The following is a 21,972-nucleotide window of genomic DNA, read 5'->3' as shown; positions in this document are numbered from 1 at the left end:
ATGTGTTCTGTTTAATTTTCTCATCTGTTGCAACCAAATCACTGTCCCACAATGTGGTCATAGTCAAGGGGCAAAGTATAAAAGAAAGAAAAATTGTGTGTTTGTCTAATGGAACAGCAATAATCATAAGTGATTTTTAGGTAAAATTAGATTGGCAGTAGTAGCCTGGGTGTGGAGTTCGTAAATGCTTTTGAGATAGTTTCTCAGAACACATTCTGAAACCAACCAGTGAGTAACTTAGATAAGACTTGGTAACGTTTAATGTGATAGAATGAATAAATGACCTTAAAATAAAGCTGCAAGATGTGTTGGGCTGAGGACCTGCTGTGCAGGAAAATGTTAGGAAAGCCAGAGGATGGGGCCTGAAATCTCAAAGTATTACACCATTCCCTTTCCTGGTCATCTAGAGTATTGGAGAACATCTTGGGCACTGTATCCACATTCAAGAAGCCATGTTCCTGTTACTCACTTCCTTGACAACTTACACCTATGCTTATTTAGTTTAGTTGGCCTCTTTCTTCCTATTCATGGAATATAGCAAGCTCACTTCAGTTTCTTAAATGGACAATAGGATCTCCAGGCCAGGGAGAGAACAGCCTTCTCAAACCCTCTTTCCAGTCCTGAGATTGCTAACACTACAAGAAGCAATGCCTTTCTGACATCAGGATCCCATCATCCAGAAAGCTGTGTTATAACTGAATAGGAACATCATTCTGCCTGCCTTCTCTGACTGGTTGTGAAACTAAATCTAATTTAAGAAGTTATAGCAAAATCAACTTTAATTACAAATGATTTGCCAATCACTACTGATCTCTTACCTGTGTGTGGGTCTGATTTGTTAAAATTCCACTCTTACCGTTTTGCAACAATGTCATTATAACAAATCCAAAAAGAACTGAATAATTATGGCCAAAGCATCTGTTACTTCCTCTCTAAGTCTTCCAACAGTTTATAATCCAGATCATCAAGCTATACATCCGTGTTGACTTCTGCTAATTTCTGATGGCCAATTCCTTTTTGCAGCTATTTCTAACAATTGTCCTACATCCAGCTCTAGTAAAGTTACAATCTCATTAACATCAACATTGATAAGATCTGACAGTACTTAAGAAAGACTGTAATGTTTGAACTTTCAGCTTTCTTTCTTTATTTTCTACTTAAAAGTCAGAAGCTGTCATTGTACTATAATTACTGCAACATTTAACATTTAACTTTGTTCTTCTTTTCTACCTTGTTCTTAAGATTCTGTATGTAGGTATTTGTTTCTAAGATGGTGCCTTGCGTGTCGACATTATACACTTTTCACTGTTACATCTGTACTTTTATACTTGAGTACACATGATAATAAAATCAAAATCAAGTATTCTTTTCTCAGTCACATTCCTATTCATTAGCCTTGTCTTAAACTATTTAGAGTTTCATTCAGAATTTCCAGAAACATCCCCCTCTCCTCAGCTGTCAATCAGTTCCTTCTTTTGCTGTTAAAAATGTGTTGCTGGTTAAAGCACAGCAGGTTAGGCAGCATCCAAGGAACAGGAAATTCGACGTTTCGGGTGGTGCTCAGGACAAAATACCTACATTCCCTGCAATCAGCCCTACCCCAGCTCAGGACAAAAATACCTACATTCCCTGCAATCAGCCCTACCCCAGCTCAGGACAAAAACCTCAACTCAGCACCGCCCTCCTAACCTGCAATCTTCTTCCTGACCTCTCCGACCCCACCCCACTCCGGGCTATCACCCTCACCTTGACCTCCTTCCACCTATCACATCTCCATCGCCCCTCCCTCAAGTCCCTCCTCCCTACCTTTTATCTTAGCCTGCTTGGCACACTCTCCTCATTCCTGATGAAGGGCTTATGCCCGAAACGTCGAATTTCCTGTTCCTTGGATGCTGCCTAAGCTGCTGTGCTTTAACCAGCAACACATTTTCAACTGTGATCTCCAGCATCTGCAGACCTCATTTTTTACTCCTTCTTTTGCTGCCCTGCTTTTAAGCAATTACTGCACTATTCGCACACATGCCAACTTACTTACACAGTCAAATATATTTTTGATTTAAAAAAGGTCTGTTAAAAGATCCACAAATGTTTGCATACATATATTTCAAACTTTTATTTTGGAAAACTATCCCTTAAAACTAAAGCAATATAGAAGATAATTTATTGTATATGCAACCAAAATGAAAAGGTCAGGTACTTACTGTGATTACATCTAATCCCACGATGAGCTTTTGACTTAATATTCCTGCCACTAAGACAATGCATTTCCACCATCATAACATTGCCAGATGTCAGTCGTGACTCATTTCATCTATTACTGCAACATCCATCTGTAACTTTATCTAAACACTGGACCATTTCAATGCAATCCTGTCAGGTCTCACACACTCCACCCTCCAAACCTCTACTTTTCATGTCCAAACTCCCACTACATTCTACCCCTACCAGCCCAATGCTGTCTGGCATACATTGGCTCTCAACCAAGTAACTTGAGTTTAAAATATCATCCTTCATTAAAAATCCCACGAGGCCTGTCACTCTCTACCTCTGTAATGATCCCCAGCTAGTGCAGCTTTCAAGATGTCTGTACTCTTAATTCTGGATGCTTTTAGATTCCCATTTATGTAATTGCTCCAGCATTGGTAGACATGCCTTCAGTTGTCTAGGCCTCAAGCTTGTACATTCACAACCTGTTAAAGTCATTCAAAGTGCATAATAATGTTCCACATGATTCAGGACTAGTTGTTGCTCACTTCCTATATAAATTACTTGGACATAAAGCAAGGGTGTCTGATGTGAAAACTCTGTAATTTAGATTGAGCCAAAGACGGGTGACAACAAAATGTTGACATCTTGCGAATGTTGAGATATAAGGTGACGCTGAACATCATGAAACAATACGTGATGTGAATGTTTCCTGGAAATGTACATTATTGGCAATTGTTTGGCTTATTTATAAATACTATGGTGTGGAGACAGTAGTGAAGGTCTGGTAACAATTATGAATTGCCAGAAATGTCTAGTGAGGGTAGTATTATAGTAGAAATAATGAGTACAGACAAAATAACAGATCCTGAAAATCTAACTCCACATAAACATTTGATAATAAAAGCTGGAGTATTGTAGATATAAGATTATGGGGAGATAGTTAAAAGCATAAATCTGGAAATTACTAACAGATTTTCTAACGAATTTTGATTATACGGTATATTTTGCCAATAAATAGAAACATAAATAATATAAAATTGCATTATTATTATAGATAATGCTAGTCAAAATACTTTTGAACACTAAATACAACAATTATTTAATATCACATTTCATAATGTGCAGCAATAGTAGAAATAAATTAGCAAATCAGAACTGACACCATCATGTCTGTACACTCCAAAGTCATAGAATCCCTTCAATGTGGAAGTAGGCAATTCAGCCCATCGAATCCATACCAACCCTCTGAAGAGTGTCCCACCTAGACCCACCCCCACCCTGTAACCCTGTCTTTCCTATGGCTAGTCCCACCTATTGTGGGAGAAAACCCAACCACCTGTAGAAAGCCCATGCAAACACAGGGAGAATGTGCAAACTCCACACAGACAGTCACTCAAGGGTGGAATCAAACCTGGCTCCCTGGCATTGTGAAGCAGCAGTGCTAACCACTGAGCCACACTGCTGCCCCTTTATTCTGGAAAAGCAACACTGTAATACTTCACAAAGTGAAATTATCTCACACTTTCACTAATATCCAGACAAATTTTATTTTTAACTGACCTAGCAATAGCTTAAGTGGTTAATTTAACTTAATTTCTGTTCAAAAAATTGGTACCAGACAACACCAATGCTTAGAATATTTCCTGGGTTGAAAATGTGTTGCTGGTTAAAGCGCAGCAGGTCAGGCAGCATCCCAAGGAACAGGAAATTCGACGTTTCGGGCATAAGCCCTTCATCAGGAATGCAGATGCTCTGATCTCCAGCATCTGCAGACCTCACTTTTTCCTCTCCTTAGAATATTTCCTGCTTAAAACTACACAAAGGAACTTCATTCCTGCCTGCTCCAAATCAGTATTTTAGTCAGCTAAGCATTGCCATCTTGTGGCTCAGTGCAGAACTTCAGCCTTCTGATGAAAATCTACACAAAAGAAAATTAATTACAGGTACTTATTGGATAACGTGTGTTCCAGTAGCGTGATTTGGCTATAACATCGCTAAAGAATTAGGGAACGGTATTTTTGAGAACACTTATCTCTGTTCGCAATAGTGCGTTTCCAGCGGGGATCGGTTTGCACGCTTCATTCTGTGCATGCGCAGATCTTCATGCTGTTCCGTGATGCACGATGTTAACTGCTGACAGAGCAGCTTTCTGTGGGAGGTACTGTATTGAGAGCAGCTTTCTACAGTTTTTACATGTATTGTGTTAAACTTATTTTTGTTAATAAATCTGATTTCATTCAGGCTGTGCTGTACGTTGTGTTAGACTTTTGGGTGTTTTTTGAGCGATTGTGAATGATATTTTTTGCTGGTTTGCCCCTAAGCCCACTTTTCCCAAAGGTCCCATTATTTATATTAAATGATTTTCGATTAAGCAAAGTTTCGCTGGAAAGTAACTATGGCATTATAGAAGAACCACCTGAATCCAGAAACCATTTTCGCCACTACATCCAAAAAAAAGCAAAATAACATAGATTTAGCAAGTAGAATAATAAAATTAAATAAGCATTTCAAAGCTGAAGTGGAACATACCAACTTATCTCCAGAAATAAAGTATGATATATGATTTTTGTAGAAAATTGTTAAAAAGGTTTAAAACAACATGATTTTCCAATTGTCCTATGCCTCGGCCAAACTGTCGGTGATATAATGGATTTGTTCCATCTGCATATATTTTGAAGGAAATATACAAACACTAAACCAATGGACTTAATTTGCATCTTCAACACACGTTCCTAAAAAGTCACATTTCTAACTTGACTTATTGCTATTGCCACCAATACCTTAGACAATTTGTTTTTAATATTAGTGTTTAAGAAAGAATGTGGACAATGCCACTCAAAGAATTCCTATTATTAAGTCGAGTCATATATTTGTAAACAGTTATCTGAACCACCAGAGAGGCACAACTGAAAGACAGCAGTGTTCCAGGGCCTGCCATCTTCACTGTTACATCAATGAATTTCTTCCATCATTGATTTAGAAATGCCAATGTTCATCGATGATTGCACAATAGTTAGTTCTCTGTTCACAATTCATCAGATAATGATGCGTTCTGTGTCCACAGGCAAAACGATCCAGATAATAATCAAGACAAATATTTGACAAGTACTATTTACGCTGCACAAGGGCCCAGACAATGACTATTCCCAAAAAGAGAGAATCTAACCATACCCCTAAACAGTTAACTCTGTCCCCACCCCACTACGATAAACATCCTGGTGTTTACTACAGGCTAGAAACTTAAACATAATTGTCATTCAAATACTGTAGCTACAAGGGCAAGTTGGAGACCTGGAATTCGTGATGGAATCACTCACCTCCTGCCTCCCCAAAGCCTCTTCACCATCCACAAGGCAAAAAGGCCAGGAATGGGGGTCACTTGGCTGGGTGGCTGATTTGTCATGCAGTGTGATGCCAATAGTCTGGGTTCAATTCACACACTGGCTGAGGTTACCATGAATTCTCTCCTTCTCAATCTCTCCCCTCACCTGAGGCATAGTGACCCCAGGTTATTTCATTACCAATCACCTCTCTCAAATGGGAAAGCAGCCCTATATTTTGGTAAGACTATGACAACTTTACTTGAATTTACAAGTGGAGAGGGTGATAGAATACTCCCCAGTTACCTGGATGACAACAGCGTCAACAATTAGCAAAAAAATCAACATCATCCAGAACAAAATGATTATCATGACTGAAAATAAAAAATGCTGGAGATTAGATTAGATTACTTACAGTGTGGAAACAGGCCCTTTGGCCCAACAAGTCCACACCGACCCGCCGAAGCGCAACCCACCCATACCCCTACATTTACCCCTTACCTAACATTACAGGCAATTTACCATGGCCAATTCACCTGACCTGCACATCTTTGGACTGTGGAAGGAAACCGGAGCACCCGGACGAAACTCACGCAGACATGGGGAGAACGTGCAAACTACACACAGTCAGTCGCCTGCAGCGGGAATTGAACCCGGGTCTCTGGCACTGTGAGGCAGCAGTGCTAACCATAGCACTAATCATAGCAGATGAGGCAGCATCCATGGTGGGAAAGCAAGCGAATTATTCAAGTAATGTCATGCTATCCATGACTTGGAATATTCACTCACTCAATCAGCATTCCATTATGGAGCAGCCTGCACTCTCCACAAAAAACACAACAGTAGCTCATCAAGGCTAATTCTACAGACCTTTCAAATCCGTGACCTGGAACAACTGGAATCGCAAGGGTTGCAAATGGGAGAGTTTCATATCCCCTCCAAATCATATGCCATTTGACCTGAAAATATATCGCATTCCTCACTGCTGCTGGGCCAAAACCATCAGACACCTTTCCTAACATGGTAATGATTACCCATGCACCATGTTGACCACAGTTCAATAAGGCATTCACCACCACTTTTGAAAGGACAAAGAGGGATGTTCAAAACAATTATCCTTGCCAGTGATGCCCACATCCTATAAGCAAAGTTTAAAAAATGCAACTCTTAAAAACATTGCTTCCTTTCAATACAGCATTCCAGGAGTGCTCAGACAATGCAAAGCCTAAACTGGGGTTCAAATACACAGTCAAGTTTTTAACTAAGGCCACTGGACTGACAGCAGCTGGCTTAAATACAGAAACATCATCACCAATATTCTTCAGCAATCAGGAACAGAATAACTTCAATATATTTTGTAACAATGAATTTTACATCATAAAAATGCACATAGAACAAGTGTACTTTACAGACAGTAAACTAAAATAATGTTTGTGCGTGTTAAATTCTGTTTTTCAAATGACAAACTGTCTTCTTAGTAACTGCTAAATTCTAGTCACAGGCACATTGACTGCTCAGAAAATAAATGGTTCCCAGGTTTTGACTCAGAATCTCAATTAAGAGTGCAGCATAGAATGCAAGAGATCAGGTCAATTATTTGCAAGGAGAAAATTAAACTCAGTCAGTCAAGTACTGTCTAATTAAGTAGAAGGGAGAAGTTTATTACAATTAACGTACTGGCATATTCAATTTTTGTATCAACCAAAACATATAAATCAACTTCACTCTTTGGCACCAAAAGGAATATCTCTGCATGTCAGCCTTCCCTTGAACACCAGTTTACTGTAGCTCATCTAATGTATTCATTAACTGTTTTGGGATCACATCAGGTTGTGCCATCAGGAACTCAACATCCATAAATGAAGATGCTGCCTCAATATCACTTTGCTGCTTCAAACATTCCACGGGCATCAATATAAAGGATAGTGCCAGAGAGTGGAAACTCTGCAGAACTGAAATTGAATTTTAAATGAAGGTAAATGGAAACACTTAGTTGAGAAACTGGTAAAGAGATTTAAAGTAACAGTTCAAGGGTAATGCCTGTTTAATTAATAAGTTGAGGTTTGGAAGTAAGAAAATTGATGCATTATCTCTGAGCTCAGTAGAGACGAGAGGGCTGTAACTTATTTACCCAATAAGAGATCTAAATCATATAAAAGTAATTCTCAGGTGGAAGAAGTTAGACCATCTTTGTAAACAAGGGAGGATGGGAGAGATGAGAAGAGGGCAGGGACGAGAGGTGCAAGATGGGGAAAGGGGGAGATAAGGAAAGGGGAGACATGGGGCAGGGAAAGGGGGGAGATGGGTGAACAGAAAGAGGGGAAAGGGGAGGGATGGAGATGGGAGAAGGGAGGGTAAGAGGAGAAGGCGGAAGGCGGGTGATGGGGAAGGGGGTGATGAGAGAAGGGGGAAAGGGGGTGACGGGAGAAGGGGAAAGAGGTGATGGGAAAAGGGGAGGATTGATGGGGTAAGGGGAAAGGGAGAAAACAGAGGTGATAGGTGTTAGTGGAAACAGCTAATCTGGAAAAGGGACTGTTAACTCCATTGGAGATATCAATTCATCATATCGATATCAGTGTCAAAAGGTTTGGTTTTGAAGCTAAAGTTAGTATCCTCAGTGTACCATGTTACCATGGAAATAGGTTGCAGGGATCCTTCCTTTGTGTGGGCTGTAACTTTGTGCTTCTGCTTCCAGAAACATGCAGCTTAGCCTAAGAATGGACTGAAAGTTGAGGGATCAAACGCGATAAATGTTCGCCAGGCCTATACCTTAAACAAAAAAAGCACTTTATTGTTCACTGCACAGAATGCTTGCTGTCAGTTTGGAGATGGAGTCTATGACAGGAATAGAAGTTGGAAGATTTATCTAGCTTGGAGCAGGAGAACAGTAACCCTCATAACCCTCCGGGAAAAGGCAGCAAAAAAGATTAGATTAGATTCCCTATAGTGTGGAAACAGGCCCTTCGGCCCAACACGTCCACACCGACCCACCAATGAGTAACCCACCCAGACCCATTTCCCTCTTACTAATACACCAAATACTGTGGGCAATTTAGCATGGCCAATTCACCTGACCTGCACATCTTTGGACTGTAGGAGGAAACTGGAGCACCCAGAGGAAACCCACACAGACACCGGGAGAATGTGCAAACTCCACACAGAGAGTCACCCAAGACTGAAATCTAACCCAGGTCCCTGGCATTGTGAGGCAGCAGTGCTAACCACTGAGCCACCGTGCCGCCTCAAACTTCTCATAGAGAAGTTTATTTCATATTTTGTTCTACTTTCAGAAATGAAATATCACAAGAAAAGAGGTAAGTCAATTGAGTTTTAAAACAATATTAATTCAATGCATTTTATTCTGTTTCATGATTGCTTCATTCACAAAATGATACATGGCCAAGGAAATCTACAGAGTACAGAAGACTGTTAGGGTGAAGCTAAACATAGTTTTATCTAATGCTTTCTGCAATCTTTCATTTTCATAACTGGATGACATGAAATAATGAATCACACCAAAAAGATCCAGGCAAGCAAACAGAAAACAACCAATCACATCAATATCAAAAATATTTAACAAATATGGTTCTTTTAGAGAATTCTTTAATTGAAAACGTGAATACCAGTCACAAGATTATACCCTGAAGATTGGCTTTGAAACAAACACACAAGCCAGTAACACAATCAATGTACATTTCAAAGCTGGCAAGTGATTCAGAAACACATCCATTTTACTGAAAACTACAAGATATATTACTTACACCAGGGAGATGACATCACCACGTTGTACTTCATAGTTCCGCACACTCCATCGATTTAAAAGCACGACATCACATGTGGTTCTTCCCGGAGGATTTAATGATGGCTAGGAAATAATTAGAAGAAAATAAGTATCCAAAAGTGAAAATGTAAATTCTGTGCGTGTTAACATAGACATAGAAGGATACAGCGCAGTACAGGCCCTTCGGCCCTCGATGTTGCGCCGACCGAATCCTACCTAACCTATACTAGCCCAATAACTTCCAAATGCCTATCCAATGCCCGCTTAAATGACCATAAAGAAGGAGAGTTCACCACTGATACGGGCAGGGCATTCCATGAACTCACAACCCGCTGTGTAAAGAATCTACCCCTAACATCTGTCCTATACCTACCACCCCTTAATTTAAAGCTATGTCCCCTAGTAACACCTGACTCCATTAGCGGTAAAAGGTTCTTAGTATCTACCCTATCTAAACCCCTAATCATCTTATACACTTCTATCAGATCTCCCCTAAACCTTCTCTTCTCCAATGAGAACAGCCCCAAGTGCCTCAGCCTTTCCTCATAAGATTTTCCTACCATTCCAGGCAACATCCTGGTAAACCTCCTCTGCACTCGTTCTAAAGCTTCCACATCCTTCCTATAGTATAGTGTTATGTCAGATCACTTCAGAGATGAGCAGGCCTTCCACCTCCACCCTGCCTGTCACTCTCATCGCTGGGAGTGGATCACACCAAGGAGGGTGAACCTGCCTCTGGGCAGGACAGACAGAGCATATGTGAATTCTCCAGCCACAATTGCCCTCGGGCCATCAAACCAAATCTCCAAAGTCAACAGGGCAGGCTGCTTTTGCTTCACTATCGAGTGTGAGATTGCAGCTAGGTGGAAAACAAAAGAGACAACCTTTCTGAGAACCCGTATGTGGCACTTCAACGTAAATACATGACTACATTTTAAAATATTCACTCATCATCTGTATGTGAGTGAATGCCATTTTATCTGCAACTCCAAGACTGAATGTACAGAAGTTAACCGTCTTTAATTCTACAAGGTGCTTTATGATCCAAGGTGTGAATTGAGCAGCTCCTGCAGCCTGTGCAATCTGTACAACCTTGGAAGGCGATTGCTAGTTTGGTAATGAGTGTGAATCTTTCCCGGGTGCAAACTATTGCTTGGGCCTCACAGACATTGTAATGTTGTATGACATGGTCAAGACTGAGTTATATTTCAACAGGTTTATTTGGAAGTACTAGCTTTCAGAGTGCTGTTCCTTCATCAGGTAGTCTTTTGTGATGACATGTATCTTTCACCGGCACTGTGTTGGGGCCTGTTTAATGTTTTTACTCTTTGAAGAACCTCACAGCACACTAAAATGCAGTCCATTCCTTCAGAGAATGAATCACTTATTCTGCTCACTCCAGCTTTGTGGCAGCCATTTTCAGCCCTATTGCACACTTGCTATTTGGATCACAGTTGAAGGAGGCCACAGTTACACCTCATGGAATGAGTCACAGTCTCAGCCTCTCAGTCTAGGTGACTCCCCAAATCTTCCTATTTCTTTTTTGGTTGCCCTTCCTTTCAATCCTTTTGGCTTTAATCTTCCTCATGTTCTCACCTAACTCGTTTATTTCACTGCTCATCTCCTTACTCTATTCCCTGAACAGCACAGATTTGTAGGAGGCAGATCTTGTCTAATTTAATTGATTTTTTTTTAAAAGGTGACTAAACATATTGACGAGGGTAGTGCAGCTGATGTGGTTTCAATGGATTTCAGTACAGCGTTTGTCAAGGCCACAGATAGAAAGCTGGTCCAAAAGGTAGAAACCCCTGGAATCGAAAGCAAACTGGACCCAAAATTCTAAACAAAATAAAAAACAAAGAGCCAAGTCCCACAAGCACCGTGTGAATAAACAGATAAAGTTGATTGAGGCATTCATATTGGTCACAACACAAGGGAAACGTCCTTTTCCTGAAACAATATAATGAGACATTATATATGTATCTGAAACAGGGGCTCAATTGAATGTCACATCTGGGAAAAATACTGCTATATTTGCAGATCATGCACATTGCTGCACTGCGGTGTCGACCTAAGTATGTTCTGTTGTGAATACCTGATTCCATAGTTCGTAGTGCACACTACTTTTGGATTTAGAAATTAAATTCTTAACTCCAAATGACCAAAAATAAATCTAAGTTGTGAATGTATGCATGCGACTGATTGTCAAGGATTGTGTCCTGAGCTGCTGTTTGCTGCAGAGAAATATGGAGGCTCCTCTCACAGCCAACGGTGAACTGAAGAACGGTCTCAGCTCGGAATTCTATGTTGAGAATTCTGAACATCCAAATTGTTCAGTCCGATTGGTAAGCTGAACATTAAAGAGGCAAGTTGCAGTGCCAATCAGACATTTAACAAGCTATGGTTTCCTCTTGATTGATAACTCGCCACTAGCAGTAAAATTAGACCCTTGGTCTGACTGAATCTCCCTGGGTAGCCCATATGGTGTGAAGAAAGTTACTAACTCTTCTACAACCCTTTTTGCCTTGATACTCCATAATGGAGGAGAACCTAGACTACACCTCCTCCCACCCTGCCCCCTGTAAAAACGCCATCCCATATTCCCAATTCCTTCATCTCCGCCGCATCTGCTCCCAGGAGGTCCAGTTCCAATACCGTACAGCCCAGATGGCCTCCTTCTTCAAGGACCGCAGATTCCCCCCAGACGTAATCGACAATGCCCTCCACCGCATCTCCTCCACTTCCCGCTCCTCCACCCTTGAGCCCCGCCCCTCCAACCGCCACCAGGACAGAACCCCACTGGTTCTCACCTACCGCCCCACCAACCTCCATATACATCGTATCATCCGCCGTCATTTCCGCCACCTCCAAATGGACCCCACCACTAGGGATATATTTCCCTCCCCACCCCTATCAGCATTCCGAAAAGACCACTCCCTCCATGACTCCCTCATCAGGTCCATGCCCCTCACCAACCCAACCTTCACTCCCGGCACCTTCCCCTGCAACCGCAAGAAATGCAAAACTTGCACCCACACTTCCTCCCTTCCTTCTCTCCAAGGCCCCAAGGGATCCTTCCATATCCGCGACAAATTCACCTGCACCTCCACACACATCATCTGTTGCATCCGCTGCACCCGATGTGGCCTCCTCTATATTGGGGAGACAGGCCGCCTACTTGCAGAACGTTTCAGAGAACACCTCTGGGACACCCGGACCAACCAACCCAACCACCTCGTGGCTCAACACTTTAACTCTCCCTCCCACTCCACCAAGGACATGCAGGTCTCCGGACTCCTCCATCGCCAGACCGTAACAACACGACGGTTGGAGGAAGAGCGCCTCATCTTCCACCTGGGAACCCTCCAACCACAAGGGATGAACTCAGATTTCTCCAGTTTCCTCATTTCCCCTTCCCCCACCTTGTTTCAGTCGAATCCCTCGAACTCAGCACCGCCTTCCTAACCTGCAATCTTCTTCCTGACCTCTCCGCCCCCACCCCACTCCAGCCTATCACCCTCACCTTGACCTCCTTCCACCTATCACATCTCCATCGCCCCTCCTCCCTATCTTTTATCTTAGCCTGCTGGACACACTTTCCTCATTCCTGATGAAGGGCTTATGCCCGAAACGTCGAATTTCCTGTTCCTTAGATGCTGCCTGACCTGCTGCGCTTTTCCAGCAACACATCTTCAGCTACTCCATAATGGAATTGCCTCAGGTAATCTGGTAGACACATCCATTATGGTTAACAAATACTGGTTCCCATTTCTAGTTCTCAGGACCTACACAATCAATTATATACCACAGGAAAGGTTCTTCGAATGTGGGCATTGGCAACAAAGGTGCTGGTTTTATTACCGCCTATAGCTTACCTACCACTTGGAATGTATGACACGTACAGCAAAAGTTAACCACATCCATGTGCATTCCAAGCCAATAAACATGTTTCAGCCTGAGTCTTTCATACATCTAGATGACCTCCTACAGGTAGTTCATGTGCTACTTGTAACTTCCTGTCTGCATGCTAGTGGCAACACAATCTGTTGTACTTTGGCCCATTTCTCCTCTGCACTAACCAGCCGTGGATTCCATTTCCATCTGAGGATTCTACCTTTCAGGTAATAACCCTCAGAAATATTCTCTACCTCCTTTTCAGAGTACGTATCCACATTTTTTTTTATCGTCTTGCTGTTGCAAGTCCCTTAGCCTTTCAGGACTAAGCACTTCTGTCTGACCGTCTACCTGTTCAAGTTTTCCCTGCACCATCTCCTCAAACAGGGTGTCTGCTAAGTGAACCTCAACTCCTTCATTTTGGTCTTTAGCTTTTGTTTTATGCTGTGACTTATGATAGTTACTCTGGTTACTACACAGTCTAGGAAAATACCAGGATATTTTTCTTTTAACTCCTCAATTTTTTTTGGTCTTCCTTGGGCTTTTTCACAACAAGGTGTGTCACTCCCATCTTGGACCCTGCTAAATCTTTCCCAAGAACAACTGGATTCCTGGAACTGATCCTCTGTCAATCACTCCCACTGTTAGTTCCCCAGGCTTGAGCTGGCATTCCAACCTGATCTTACATAGGAAAATGCTAAATTTCTGTCCATCTATCCCACAAATTACTACACTCTCAGGTAACAGATCAATCTCAGGTGCAAATTCACTCATCTCTTACTTTTAGAGACTGGTTAGATCGTCTATCTCTCAAAATTATAACTTTTTGCCTTCTCTCTCTATTCTGAGTAAACCTTACCAACAGAGGTGAATTCTTCTCAAGATCTGACACTAACTGGCCGGAAGCTTGTCTTATGTACCAACATGTATTCATCTGCTAATTCTGCTGCCCTTCTCACTTCCTGAACCTTCTGTTCAACCACATGAATTCTTATCATCTTTGGAAGTGAGTTTTTAAACTCCTCCAGCAGAATAATCCCTCTTAGAGCATTATAGGTCATCTCTATCTTTAAAGCCTGCACCCATCCATCTAAAATAACTATGTTTAATTCTTTCAAACTCCTCTTAAGTCTGACCTGGTTCCTTCTTTGTATTTCTGAACTGCTGTCTGTATGCTTCTGGTACCAATTCATAAGCACTTAAAATAGCCTGTTTAACCTCTCCATAGTCACTTAACCCCCTCATCTGATAGAGAGAGCTAGTGAGGTATTTGCCGCACTATCAGTTTAGTCTGAACTAGCATTATCGATAAATTCTCGGACCACTCCATCTGCCGAACCAATTTTTCAAATGAAATAAAGAAGGCTTCAACATCTTTCTCATCAAAATGTGGCAGAGTTGTGACATATTTGTATAGATCTGTACCTTCTTTTTTAATTTCCATCCTGCTAAATTGACTTTGCTGACTAAGTCACAAATTTGCAAGTTCAAGTTCTCTTTTTTTTGCTCAGCTAAGAACCTTCTCTCTCTTTCTTTTCCCTCTATCACTCTCTTTCTTCACCCTCTCTGTCTCACTCCTTTTCTTCTCTCTCTCTTTGCTCAACTAAGAACCTTCTCTCTCGTTTTCTTCTCTCTCTTTGCTATCTTCTAACTCATTTTTCTAACTCTACTGCATTTATCTGTTTCTCTGAAATACCTAAGTGTTTGAGTAATTCCCTTACAATTTCAGCTTTACTTTTGTCCTTGGTTAAACCCAAAATCTAACCTCTTTGCTAATTCTAAGAGCATGGTCTTTTCTTTTACTATAACTTTTTGGCAAACTTGGGTATCATCTTCAAACCCTAGAACCTCTATAGCCATATTAAGAGCCACTTCTCTCACTTTTAATTTAACCAACCACAAGTCACCAAAATTAAACCATCTGTCTCACCTATGTTAGAAAAATACACAATACCAGGTTATAGTCCAAAGGGTTTATTTGGAAGCACTAGTTTTCAGAGCACTGTGGAGGATTGAGCTGTAGGGAGAAGCTGAACAGGCTGGGGCTGTTTTCCCTAGAGCGTCAGAGGCTAAGGGGTGACCTTATAGAGGTTTACAAAATTATGAGGGGCATGGATAGGGTAAACAGACAATGCCTGGTCCCTGGGGTAGGGAAGTCCAGGACTAGATTAGATTAGATTACTTACAGTGTGGAAACAGGCCCTTCGGCCCAACAAGTCCACACCGACCCGCCATTCACCCATACGCCTACATATACCCCTTACCTAACACTACGGGCAATTTAGCATGGCCAATTCACCTGACCCGCACATCTTTGGACTGTGGGAGGAAACCGGAGCACCCGGAGGAAACCCACGCAGACACGGGGAGAACGTGCAAACTCCACACAGTCAGTCGCCTGAGGCGGGAATTGAACCCAGGTCCCTGGCGCTGTGAGGCAGCAGTGCTAACCACTGTGCCACCGTGCCGCCCTGACTAGAGGGTATAGGTTTAGGGTGAGAGGGGAAAGATAAAGAAGAGACTTTTTCGCGCAGAGGTTGGTACGGATATGGAATGAATTACCAGAGGAAGTGGTGGAGGCGGTACAATTGCAACATTTAAGAGGCATTTGGATGGGTATATGAATAGGAAGAGTTTGGAGGGATATGGGCCGGGTGCTGGCAGGTTGGGATATCTGGTCAGCATGGACAGGTTGGACCAAAGGGTCTGTTTCCATGCTGTGCATCTCGACGACTCTATGCCTATGTCTAACTGCTCCTTCATCAGGTGGTTGTTCATGAAGGAGCAGCACTCTGAAAGTAGTGCTTCCAAATAAACCTGTTGGACTATAACCTGGTGTGATTTTTAATTTTGTACACCTCACTCCAACATGGGCACCTCCAAATCACATCTCACCTACGTTTTATTTAAAGATCTAGAACACTAACTGGCAAGTGGTTAAATCTACTGGGCTTTTTTGTCCCCAAAATCTATTCAAATCTGTCCAAAACTCAGACTGGATCAGTATCAAATTATCCAAATCATGAATCTGAGATCCAAACTATTTAAATCCCAGCAAATAACACCCAAACTGTTACAACACGTCCTAAATGGTCCACCCTGTATCCTCAGACTGTGGCCCCTAGTTCTGAATGCACCCACCAATGAGAACATCTTCACTGCGTCTACCCTGCTTCGTACTGTTAGAATTTTATAAGTCTCTATGACATCTCCCCTCACTCGTCTGAACTCCAACAATAACAATCCTAACCTAGTCAATCTCTCCTCATATGTCAGTCCCACCATCACCAAAATCAGCCTGGTAAACCTTCGCCGATGTCCCTTGAGAGCAAGAGCATCCTGCCTCAGAAAAGGAGACTAAAACTGCACATAATATTTTAAGTGCAGTCTCACCAAGGCTTGTGTAACTACAACAACACATCCCTGTTCCTGTATTCGAAACCTCTCGCAAAGAAGGTCAACTTACTATTTGCCTTCTTTACCACCTGCATCCTTACCTTCAACAACAGGTGTACAAGGCCACCCAGGTCGCACTGCACACTCCCCTCACTCAACTTACAGCCATTCAGATAATATCTGCTTTCTTGTTTTTACTTCCAAAGAGAATTACTTCGTATTTATCCAATGTATCTGCATCTGCCATTGATTTGCTCACTCACCCAACCTGTCCAAATCGTGCTGAAGTACCTTTGCATCCTCATCACAGTTCACCCTCCCATCCAATCAGGTATCATCTGCAAACTTTAAGATGTTACATTTTTTCCCTCATCCAAATCATTAATATCTAGTGTGAATAACTGGTGTCCTTGCACCAATAGTTACTGCCTGCCAATTTGAAAAGGACCCTTTAATTCCTACTGTTATGAAGGTGTGGGTGTAATGTACCTTCAAGAGAGTTAAAAGCTAGCAGTGACAGAACCAAGTGTTCACATTAAGTTATTATGTAACCTTCTGGTCCAGCAGCTAGGGTAGCTGGTTGCCAGGAAATGACATGACAGATTTGAATTAAGCCAATCAGGTTAAATTATACCCTGAAAAATACCAAACTCCAATCCAATTTAAATTTAGTATATTGACAATCTTAAAAGCCAATGACACAATCCAATGTTGGGGGGGGTATAAGAATATTGAATAGTTGAGAGGAGAACTGCCACCAGACCAACAGCTGTAGACTGCTAGTCAAAACTCTCTGAGAGGTACCTGTCTAGAGAAGGAGTTTGCATACAAAAAATCAATGAAAACTGACCTGGAGAGCCAATCTACCACCAAAGATAAAGAGAAGATTCAACTGCTGGCTGGTTTTAAAATTTGAATGTTTCTATAAATCTTAACTGGGAGTTTTATCAGACTAGTATTATAGAAGGGAAGGTAAAAGATAGGTTTGGGGAAGAAATTATAAATAGTTGTTAGTTAATTATTCTTTGCTATACTTTAAGAAGTAAAGTTGTTAATTTTTACTTTAAATAGTTCTTGGCCACTTGAATTTTCACAGATTACTGCATGGGGTAAATCTTTTCTGTGTTGCTTGTTTTAATTAAGCAGGAGGGTTTACCCCATGTCATAACACCACTCTTTATTTCCTCTTTGTCAAACGGTTTTCTATCCAACTCAATACACTTACCCCAATCCCATGTGCTTTAATTTTGCACAGTAATCTCTTATACAAGACTTTGTCAAACGCTTTCTTAAAGTCCAAATATACCATATCGACTGGCTCCCGCATGTCAACTCTACTAGTTACATCTTCATAGAATTCCAACAGATTTGTCAAGCATGATTTCCCTTTCATAAAATCATGTTGACCTCTGTCTGATTCTGCCACTGCTTTCTAAATGCTCCACAATAAAGTTCTTGATAAGGGATTTGAGAATTTTCCCGACTACTGATGTTAGGCTTGCTGGTCTATAATTCCCTGGTTTCTCTCGACCTTCCTTTTTGAATGCTGGAGTAACATTCACAACCCACCAATCTGCAGGGACTCTTCCATCTTGTAGCATCTTGAAACATTACCACCAATGCATCTACTATTTCTACAGTCACTTCCTCAAGAATTCTAGAATGTAGATTATCAGGCCATGGGGATTTACCCAGCTTCAATCCCCAGAATTTTCCCAACACTATTTGCCTACTAATATTGATCTCCCTCAGTTCTTCCCTTTCACTAAATCTTGCATTTTCAAACATTTCTGGTGTCTGATTTGTTCCTCTTTTGTGAATACATAACCAAAGTATGTATTCAGTTGCTCAGCCATTTCTTTGCCCCCTATTGTATATTCCCCCATTTCTGACAGTAGGGGACTTATATTGGTCTTCACTAGCTGCTTTCTCTTCACGTACGTATAAAAACACTTAGTGTCATTCTTTATGTTCCCTGCAAGATTATTTTCATACTGTATTTTCCCCTTTTCAATCAATCCCTTCATCCTTCTTTGATCAATTCTAAACTGCTCCCAATCCTCAGACCTGCAGAAACGTTACACCCAAAACATCGACTTTTCTACCTCCTAATGCTGCCTGGCTTGCTGTGTTCTTCCAGCTTCCTACTTGTCTACCTTGGATTCCAGCATCTATAGTTTTTTTTTATCTCTATTATTTTTCTTGGCCAATCTGTATGCTTCTTCCCTGGATTGGATACTTTCTCTCATTTCCTTTGTAAGCCATGGATTGGTCCTCTAACCCATTTCGCTTTTGTGCCAGATAGGAGTCAACAGTTGTTGCAGTTCCCTTATGCATTCCTTGAATAATTGTCATTGCCTACTCTAGGGATGGGGAACCTGCGGCCTTAAGGCCGCATGCAGCCTTCTAGGCCATTGTGTGTGGCCTTTTGAATGAATCCAAATTTTGCAGAACAAATCTTTTATTTTTTATTAATATGTTTTTATTCATCCTTTATTATTTTTATTTTAATCTGCAGGAATATAGATTTAAGGTTACAAATAGGTCAGCCATCTAGAGGATCAGCTAAAACTGCAAACCTCCATGCTGCAACCAAATGTTCCAATGCTTTCCTACAAAAAACAGACAACAAAGTCATTAAAAGATTAGTTAACTTTAGAATTAACATTTTTAAAATTTTTTTATTTAGTACATAGTAGTTAGATTTTTACAAAATAATGTGAATTTTGAAGAATATATAATTGAAGTTTCTTGGATGCAGCCTTATTAGATTACAACTAACATAATGCGGCCTTCCAACATGAAAAGGTTCCCCACCTCTGGCCAAGTCACTGTCATCCCTTTCAGTACCTCTCCCCCGTCTATTAAGGCCAACTCATGCCTCATATCTTCATTGTCTCCTGTATTAAGATTCAGCATCCTATTCTCCAAATCAACTATCTCACTCTCCATCTTGATAAAGACAATATTTGGTTTTGTTATAAAAATTGATAAGTAGAGGAAACAATGATACTTCTCATGAGATATAAAGGAAAGTAGTCCAGACCAATTGTAACACATAATTAGTAGCCAAAATGGCAGACAAATAATGAGAAATGATTAAATAGCCACTTATTCCTACAAGTAAAGTGAGTGCAACACTTCTTAAAGAACCTTGGATCAGCAGTGAAAGGGCAATTAAATTGTGAATTTAAAACATTTGTGACAATTCCAATGCAAAAAAAAGTAAACCTTGAAAAAAAAAGGAAAAGTTATGAAGATAGTTAATAGATTAGGAAAAAATAGAAAGGAAAATAATAAGTTATGCAATAAGCACATCAAAACCAAAATAATAATCAAAAATACAGCTAATGAGAATGAAGACACAGTGAACAAACAAAATTTTTAATTTGCTTCAGCTTTCAAAGAGAAAGACTCAGAGGGTGTGAGGAGGTACTGTTTCAAGTGCAATAGGCATAGATAAGCAAACAGAATCTAGTTAAACAGAACTTCATTTTTAAAAAATGAACATTTCAACATTCCGCATCATTCAAAACAATTATTCAACTTTAGAGCGACACATTCGCATATTCATGAATTTAATTTATATAATGTTCAAAGATTTTCAACAGTATGAAGATCAGCATGAAGTGTAGGTAATAAGCAACAGTGGAGTGTGTGTGGATGGAACCATAATGGAATGCTCAGCTAACTGTAATGCAGTTTCTACTTCCTCCATGAAGGCAAGTTGCCAGGGTGTTAAAACCACATCTAAGGTAAAAGATTAATAAGTAACAGTCACAATTCAGTACAAAACAGTAAGGTAGGAAGAACATTGTTAGGTGATGGTTTTAATAGCCACCTGAGTGTGAAATTAGAAAGTAATTTGTATCAGAAATTAAAGATGCATCCAGTACATTTAATTACAAATTAAATTGCAGAATAACATCAGGATTGGTTGAGATAAAATCAACAATATGTCTATCCATCTGGATGGGTGCTAAGTATACATGAAGGAATTTGTGTGTTTGAGCTATTCCTTTCATCAATATCTTATTCTTTTCAAGAATAGATCAACACCATTTGCTAACATTGCAAATTATCTTATGATCCCTTTGAAATTCATTTGTTTTGCAAAATTCACAGAAATATATATTATACAAAATTCAAACTATAAAAGCGGATGATCTGGAGAGATAAAAATATAACCCTACAATTACATCTTCTAATCAAAATGATTGTTTTTTTTTAGACAGTTAATCATGAAAACTATGGAATAACTTTTGAATTTATCAAATAGTTGACCTCTTTATGAAGTCATAATGTAAGACGTTGCATCAAAAATTACTGCCTGCAACAATTAAGGATAAATGGTATTTTCCACAAATAAGGTGCTTGGAGTTTACCAGTTTTTAGAACAAAATTAAGAAAAGAGGCATGAGATTCTTCTGATTTTCTTACTTCTGATGAACAAGAATTACTAATTCATTCATTTGATCACTCACTGATTGTGACTGAAGTCTTTTGTCCTTACTTCAGGAACAAAGTGAATATCTAACTAATGTTTATTGTCATTTATTTGACAAAAATGGAATTCAGTGTGATCTCAGAAGAATTTGAGCATTTTTTGTTTTTTAAATGGGATGCTGGATACTTAAAAAATGCAACTGTCTCGCTTGATCATCCAAGGACCAAAAACTATCCAGTTTTGCTGGTTTACAAAATAACCACAGAACCTGTTAGCAAATCTCTGTGTTATAAAAGCAATCTTACTTATGAATTTCCCTAAGTATACTTCTTAGGAGTGCCTATAAATCTGCAACATTTTAAATGTATTGTATTCCAATTTATGTTGTTATGAATGACTAAATATTATCTCAGGTATTCCATCACCTTAGATCTTTTCAAAAAAAGCTTCCATGAAGAAAAGCATGACCGTATTACAGCTAAGAACATGTGCTTATATATTATTTTCAAAGACGTCGAGATTATGCTTCACAAAAACGATTAATCACTGTAACTGCATCCAAACAATTTTTCTAACAAATACCAGGCTTGTACCCCTGACAAAATGCATGCTGGTGATGTCTGTCATTTGATGTCTGATAATTGAATATCTTTATCAGGGATAATATTAAATATTGCTGGTCAGTTGTAGCATAAGTCAGCAGAAATTGCTGAACTGTCTTCACTTTGCACAGACAATACCGCCTAGATGAAAGATGCACTGCAGATTTTTCAAAGCCTTTCAGTTAATTAAGTTCTTGCAGCTGTTCACCATTATGTCCTGCCTAGATCTCTTAGTCAATTATGCGCTCAAGTGACCCTCGTCTCCTTAATAATAAAATGTGCTTCTATATTCCAAAGAAGCTGAAAATGTGTTGCTCGAAAAGC

At 40.3% G+C, this 21,972-nt stretch overlaps 1 protein-coding gene across 3 annotated transcripts in view; it reads right to left on the bottom strand.

Annotated features, from left to right (window-relative positions):
* Positions 1–21,972, bottom strand: part of immp2l (inner mitochondrial membrane peptidase subunit 2) — a 558,776-nt gene that overhangs the window by 513,542 nt on the left and 23,262 nt on the right. For all 3 annotated transcript variants that reach the window (XM_060839822.1, XM_060839824.1, XM_060839825.1), the window contains exon 3: positions 9,290–9,393. In XM_060839822.1, the coding sequence (XP_060695805.1) occupies positions 9,290–9,393 (104 nt within the window). The remainder of the gene's footprint in view (positions 1–9,289; positions 9,394–21,972) is intronic.

Source organism: Hemiscyllium ocellatum, chromosome 19 (genome assembly GCF_020745735.1).
Source record: "Hemiscyllium ocellatum isolate sHemOce1 chromosome 19, sHemOce1.pat.X.cur, whole genome shotgun sequence".
NCBI classification, from domain to species: domain Eukaryota; kingdom Metazoa; phylum Chordata; class Chondrichthyes; order Orectolobiformes; family Hemiscylliidae; genus Hemiscyllium; species Hemiscyllium ocellatum.
Note: the sequence above shows the minus strand (reverse complement) of the source record. Positions and strands in the feature narration are given on the sequence as shown.